Here is a 7,671-nt window from a genome sequence, read left to right on the forward strand (position 1 = left end):
TTCGGTGACTTGTATTTCAAGACATTATGAGAATCATCCATCAAACGTCTTATTTCAAGACATTAAAATTTCCATCATCACGAAGTGAGTTCATCATCATAATTCCTCCCTCATGTTCTTAATTTTTCTTCCATTTAATGGTTAGGCGCAATTGACTACACGGGATCTCTAGCCACCACCATCGGCTGGGGCAGGACCCTTCAAGACGGCGACACCAGCCAATACCTCCGCAAGGTTCAAGTTCCTGTTCTCTCCGACGAGGAGTGCGCCGAGTCTAGTTACCCCGAATCTCGACTCACTGAAAACATGTTTTGCGCCGGATATCTCGAAGGAGAACGCGACTCCTGTGGGGTAAGTATAGTCGACCAACAAATCAAATCATTAAGCACAAAAAACCCCAGAGAACTCTTTCTCCTAATAAATTCATCGATTCCCTCCCTCTTCACGTCTAAAATCATTCATAATTAATTAAATTCGACACAGGGTGACAGTGGCGGTCCTCTATTAGCCCAAGCTCCCGGTGGTCATTTAGAAATCATCGGTAAGTGGCAGCCTAGCCCATCAATTCCACAGTGAAACAGATTAAATTGATTTCGCCTATCGCTCAGCTTTCACAAAATATCTCAGAACCTACGGCAGATAGCCAAATTTTCCTCATAACTTTTTTTATAGAGCGGATTAAGCTCTACAAAAAAGATTATTACAAAAATTTCTCTATCCCCCTTAGATTCGGAGATATTCCTCGAAAACTCAGCAAAGAAAAAATCGTTTCGATATTAAATTGTCATTCCACTCACAATTTCGTTGTGAACTCACAGGACTTACGTCTTTCGGCCACGGGTGCGCCCAACCGAGGTACCCGGGTGTCTACACGAAGCTGACGAACTATCTCGGCTGGCTGAGAGACCAACTGGAAGGTGAATGCATCTGTCCATCCCCGGGTCAACTATAACCCGATCCCCTAGGACTCCCTATTAACGACAATCTAGTCTCATTTTAAATAAGTTTAGTCTACCTGAGGACGAATGGAGATTCTGTGATTACTGTGGTTAATTGATAGTTAAAAATGTTACCAATAAACCTATTCAACAATTCAATCGATCGTCTCATCGTAAATCTCTTCGAGAATGAATGAAGGATGGGATCGAGGCGTCACGTGAGCCTTCATGATGCACATTAATGAGTGATGATAATCGGGTCAGTCGACAGAAAACGTTTTGCTTTCGACGAACGAATGTAGGTTAGTGAAACCATCGAACCGTTACGCACAATACCTCGGTTATACCGATACCAACGGAAATATCAGCGCTCGAAGGCATTCGTTCCAGCAAAAAGGAGACTAAGTTGACAAAAATTTATCTAATGATGTAACAACACCTCTCCTCCACGGTTTCGTACAGTTATTCCGAGAAACTTGTGACAAATGTTAACTAATAACTCGCTATAGCAATTGTTGCAAAGAAAGACTGAAAACAAATCGAGTGTCTCAATTCCTCAGGCACTTGTTCCTCGCGAATTCTTATTTTTGGAGAGAGAAATCCCCCACCCACTATTACGAAATCGAGTTTCGAATTGGTTTCTCAAGGTGGGGAATATACCTGTAACAGGATAAGTAGGTCTACACCTCAGTCTGTTGTTCGAATAGTTAAAATCCATATTCTTCGATAGACTGCTGTCGGTTTACGGTATCTAACCGCGTTAGAAAGTGATTCTTCTCCTCACTTTGCCATATCCGAATGTTAATGATATTTAATTAATGCAGAGTCACTGGTAAGTGGCTGAAAGGGAGACGAGCTGGGGCTGGCATTCAGCTGGAGAAAGAACTTTCCTCGGGAGTGCGAGTACACAGACGTCTGCTCACTTCAATCATTAGTATCGCGCGGGTTTATGAGACCAGTGAAAGCCTGCGGAGTTCCTTCTGTCGATGTCACCGGGTCTTTTGCACGGAAAGTAACAAAAGAAAGAGGTTTTATATCTTGGTAACGTTTGCCATGGAGTTATGAAGTGCGCGTTCTTGTCCTGCCGCATTGGGAGATGATGCGCGAACTACGAGGCAGACTGCTGACTCAGGACGAGACAGCTTTGCGACAGTGAGAGGCTTCGGTCGTTTAGGAATTTAAGTGCTGTGCGATAATTAGGGTGATGAAGGGGTCTTCTGTTCTTGTTCTGGTCGCTTGCTGTCTGCAAGCAAGTTTCGTTCGTACGTATCGGTTGGAGAGTGCGAGGGACACCCGGATTTTTAATGTAAGTCTTGCGAATTTGGGATGCATGGTTTTCAGGAGTTGGGGGTCAAATTACACTGATAGAAAGGATTAGTTATTGTTAACGCATGGATTTGGTTGGAGACGAGGGTCTATTCGGTCTCACCAAATGTTCATTCGTTAATAACAAATGCACATTTGAGCAGACCTAATGCATATTCATTTGGTCATATTCAATTCTACCATTCGTTGATAGTTAACGAATCTCGTTTGGAATAAATGAATCAGTCTATCAGTGTAAACTGTTTGAGTTTTGTGATGACTCCTTGTTTCTGACATTAAGACACTTTCGTTTCCTTTATTAAGACGTTCGTGTGTCCAAATTCAAGTCGCTAGTGTCTCAAAGCAAGAGATTGAGACATGCATTCTAAAGATTTTAGGTGTCTTACTCGAGGATCTTTTGTTTCAAATTCATGTCTCATTTTTTATTGCAAATATGGATGAGTCACCAAAAACGTCTCATGATTCCATGTCTTAATTGGGTTAACGCCTTGTCGTAGTGGCTTTTACAGAACTCTCATGACAATTCTGCAGCGCTCAACCTCCATTGATTACGTATCCACAATGTCTAGTGTGAAAGACTCAATGTCAAGATCATAGTAAACTGTCTTGTTGCATACGTAACACTCATGATGTACTGATAGCAGCTGATGGAGGTCTGTTAGACCTTGACACTCGCGGCACAGCAGCACTTTCACCCAGCTGATGCCTCCAGACCTCATTTTTACCTTGAGAATCGCCAGTTCAAGTCTCTCCACAATTTCTTGAATCTTTCAGACCCCGAGGAACCGCTCCAGCAGATTCCTCTTCGACGAGATATTCGGCATCGACATCACCGGAGGCGCTACCAGCGACAGCGACGAACAGAGAATCCGGAATTGTAGCTGTGGTATGACGGCACTTGATCGTCCTCAAGTGATCAGACTTTCATGGTCATTATGGTTTTTAGAATGCGGTGTGTATCATCAGGAGAATCGCATTGTGGGTGGTCAAGCGTCAGCGCCGCATCGATACCCTTGGGTGGCGCGTTTGGTGTATGAAGGACGATTTCACTGCGGCGGAAGCCTCTTGACTAATGATTATGTTCTCACCGCTGCTCATTGTGTTCGAAGGTATTCCCTATTCATCTAGAGCTTAACATTGAAATTAAGGCGCTCGTGTCCCATTTTGCAAGATGTTTGTGGCGCAAGTTTGAGTCATTTTTGGGGTCTCAAATTAAGACATTAAGACGGCGTAGGTATGTCTCATTTGTATTTACTTTTATATATATACTCTTTTCTTCGATTCAATGAGGGAATTCAAACCCAGGCAAACCACAATAGTATGAGGCATTTCCAAATGCCAGCGATCTTCGCGAGAAATCGCGAAGTTCACACTTTGCGTTAAATCACGATGTTAACATCATTGTGGGTAGTCGTAGTTAAGTTGAAATTGATGGTTTTTTTTTGCCTCTCTCTTCAGATGCTATAAAAACCGTCGCTGAACGTAGCTTGATTGGTCATATCCAACCGAGAATTTTTAACAATAAAATTGTCATGAGTTTCATCAACGATATTTTCTGCCCCGTCTGTTTTTACCCGGATAGCAACAATCTGGCACATTTATTTGGCAAGTCATTGTCAAAATATTTAAGTTAGTTGTCACCAGTGACTGTAATTCATTTCTTGGACCTCCTGAGCCCCAATACGAAGAAAGAAGCTTTCGCTCTATAATTATGTAACTCGCATCAGCGATCGGCTAAATCGAATTTATCTTTCCTCTGACCCTTTCTTATCTTTCCTCCATGTATATATATACGTTCCGCATACAGTCTATCAATCTGGCTGTCCACCGACTTTTCTTTTTGTTATCCGATCATTAACTTCATATTCTGTTCAATTTTCATCAAATTCCGTGATACCGATGAACCATTTTTGTAATCTAGCCACAGTGCTTTAGATTGTTGTATAGTTTCGTATTTTTTTCAACTATTCACTGCCTTTGAGGCCCATCTCTGTAATCATTTATATACATACTAGGGGGTTGCGTCCCCTGCTCGCTTCGCCCGCTCCCTCCCAATCTTCTTGGGCATATTTAGGTGTTCGTATATAGAAAAAAATTCTTAGAATCATTCACCTCTTTTGAAAAATTGTAATTTTAATTATTTACCAAAGGCACCAACCAACGCCGTTTGTCGTGAGATTCGATCATTCATTTTTCCATTTATTTACCTAGAATAGTTTGAGGTATACTCTATAATTTTTTGAAGATTTGACCTGAAGAATTCATTCTCAATAGCATCATCAGACTCACAGATAAGGATCAGAATAAGGGGCGTCTCCTGACTATTTAAACCTCCTTATTTTTTTATTAGATTAATAATAAATCTGATTACATTGATTCTTCAAGACTGCAGCGATCAAAAATTAGAATAATCCTCGGCGACCACGACCAGCTGATCAACACGGAGGCTGTGGCCGTGATGCGAGCTGTCAGTGCAATAATTCGTCACCGAAATTTCGACATGAACTCTTACAATCACGACGTGGCTCTCCTGAAGCTCCGCAAGCCCGTCAGATTCTCGAAAACGATAAAACCGATCTGTCTGCCGGACGCTTCAGTGGATCCCGCTGGTAAAGAGGGCATTGTCGTTGGGTGGGGTCGCACAATGGAGGGTGGAATGTTGGCCGGCGAGGTGCACGAGGTCAGGGTGCCTATTCTCACGATTGAGCAATGCAAGAGGATGAAGTACAAAGCTAGTCGGATTACAGACAACATGATTTGCGCGGGAAAAGGGAGGATGGACTCTTGCCAAGGAGACAGTGGAGGTCCTCTGCTCGTGCAGGAGGGCGACAAGTTCGAGATTGTGGGTGAGTGCACGTCCTGTTTAGGGCTGCCCACGAGACCCAGACGAGACTTCACTTTGAAGAGATTCTCTCGTTCTAAAAAAACATGGAAATTTTTGGGACTATCTCAATCTCAAAAGGCACAGTATCGTCTTCTTTGGTCATGACTTCGAAATAATTTGTCTCGTCACAGTCTCCGACACGTAAAAAATAGCAAAAAGGAACACGTAAAAAATAGCCAAAGGAGAAAACGAGACGAGATAAATTCTCTTGAACCCATGATCAGAGGAAATGATACTATGCGTTTTGAGACTGAGATAGTCCCAAAAATTTCCATGTTTTTTTACAGCGAGAGGATCTCTTCCAAGTGAAGTCTCGTCTGGGTCTCGTGGACAGCCCTAGTCCTATAGGGAACTTGCATGAAGCTCAATTCTTTCTAATTCCCCTATTCACACATTCCTCGTAACATATCGATAGCTAAACGGCGAAAATGATAGAGAAATATTGCCTAGAATGTCTTATAATAATTAATTGAAAATCAGTCGTTTTCGAGACCAATTTTTCGGTTATGACGTCATGAAGACGGTCAGGTAACGCTTCATTGGTCAAAAAAGAAGAGAGTGGGGAGTTATCGTCCTCCATTGGCCGAGACGCACCTCAAGATAGAGTTAGGTCGGCTCGAGCCATTCTGTGAGTGATCCGGCGCTCGACCCTCTGTGTGACGTCATTAGTGATTTTAAAGCGTCGGAAATCTTCAACTTTTAACAATTGATTATTAATTTATGAGCGATATTTCAAACGTTTGTGACTGAAAAATCAATTATTCAGGGCCCAAACTTGAGATTGGAAAATTGAAAAAAATCATGCAAGTTCCCTATTGAGTAATAATATTAAAATTATCGGAAATTTATCAGTTCGTGATTGAATTGACGAATTTCTTGATTTCAGGGATTGTGTCGTGGGGGGTTGGCTGTGGGAGGCCAGGATACCCCGGGGTTTACACGAGGGTGACGAGGTATCTGAACTGGATCAACAACAACATGCAAGACACCTGTTTCTGTAACAAATGAACCATGACGTCGAACCTGACAGTTGTATATAGGATAGAAATAAATGATGTACAGAAAAACTGAGAATAACTCATTCCACATAACTCTTGAGTTGAATAGGGCGCGAGGTGTCAACAGCATTGGCTGATGACGTGACCCGATAACAGTCGGACGCCAGAGGAATAATAACGCTAACGGTTCTGTGACACCAACGGTGTTAAGACCGATGGCGGGTGCACAATGACGTTTCACTGTCGATGATGGCTAGGGAAAGTGGCCCTCTACTGCCGTCCTATTGTTCGGATTTAGACCGTGCCTAAAAGAGAACTGACTCTCGTAATCTTCCAAATGTTTCCATTATTCGAAAGACTGGGATGGGTCAGAATTTATTGGGAAATAATATGGGGAAGGCAATTTGCGATGAACAAATAATTGCAGCAGTGAACAGCAGTGAACTTTTATAGGAATGGAAGAGAAGAAATCTGAAACGTTCAGTGAATTTTCAGGTTTATCACCGAACAAAGTACGAAATTGTCACGTAATTTTTCCCGAAGAAGTAAAATCTTCCAGAAACTTCCCGACTTATGTCGCCAAAATCAAAAATTCTTGAACGTTCAACAATGTTTATGAAACTGGTAAGTTATTTCTACGTTCCATTCCATAAAATTTCTCAATCGTTCCAACTCACACTTTTTACTGAATTTTACTTCGCTCGCGGATTACGTTTCGAAACGTAATTTTTACAATTTTTTTTGGTAATTTTTATTGAACTTTTCTCTCCGTGAGCCTGAGGGAGCTTAAGTTACAAATGAAATGTCTCTAATTGAGGAATGGTGCAGGAGAGCAAGAGAAACAAGACGAAACAAATGAAACGAATCATTTCTTACAATAATTAATTTTGTCGATAAAACACGAGAGGACAAAACGAGAGAACTGCGACTCTCGTCTCGTTTCGTCCTGTAGTATTATTGTTTTCTCCAATATCGGAGATCTTGTTTACCTCATAATAATGGCGGAGCTTAACGATATCACCGACTATTATTATTTCATGAATATTGAGAATATTTCTCGAATATCCAGCGTTTGTCGACCCCAAGGCTGAACCGGTCCACGGGCGTCGCATGTTAGATTAATGCTCCTTACATTCTCGTGTTACGGTACCGCGATATTTTCCACTCCTCTTTCCCCGTTCAATCCTGTTCCGCGAAGCCTTCGCACATGGGATCCAACAGTCGCTGTGACTTTTAAAATTGCGTCTTAAAATAAACCAAACGAGCGGGTGGGGAAAACCATAGAAACGAGTGAAAAACGCGCGAGTTGGCCTTGCGGTCAGTGACAGGATTTGACCGTGAACGTGAACTTAAAATGTTCAAATGGTGTCCGAGGCGCCGAGTCGTCGTCCGGCCTTACCTCACCCCCTTCCCCCCGGATGGCTTTACTCCTTCTCTTTCTTCTTCTTTGCTAGTCTCATCAGGTGACCGGTCAATCGCACCAAAGACATCCAGAGCTCGTCAACACGGTTCAGGGACATGAACG

General features: G+C 42.4%; 1 protein-coding gene across 1 annotated transcript in view; it reads left to right on the forward strand.

The window, feature by feature from the left end:
• The window catches only part of LOC107039270, a 28,293-nt gene extending 22,137 nt beyond the window's left edge, over nt 1–6,156 (forward strand). Inside the window, 8 exon segments of the mRNA XM_029126184.1 lie at nt 146–351; nt 484–541; nt 819–941; nt 1,763–1,770; nt 3,039–3,150; nt 3,211–3,373; nt 4,650–5,110; nt 6,035–6,156. Coding sequence (XP_028982017.1) covers nt 146–351; nt 484–541; nt 819–941; nt 1,763–1,770; nt 3,039–3,150; nt 3,211–3,373; nt 4,650–5,110; nt 6,035–6,156 — 1,253 coding nt within the window.
• Nucleotides 6,157–7,671: the final 1,515 nt, after the last annotated feature.

This window comes from Diachasma alloeum, unplaced genomic scaffold (assembly GCF_001412515.2).
Source record: "Diachasma alloeum isolate Michigan unplaced genomic scaffold, Dall2.0 Dall_scaffold_00178, whole genome shotgun sequence".
In the NCBI taxonomy this organism is placed as follows: Eukaryota; Metazoa; Arthropoda; class Insecta; order Hymenoptera; family Braconidae; genus Diachasma; species Diachasma alloeum.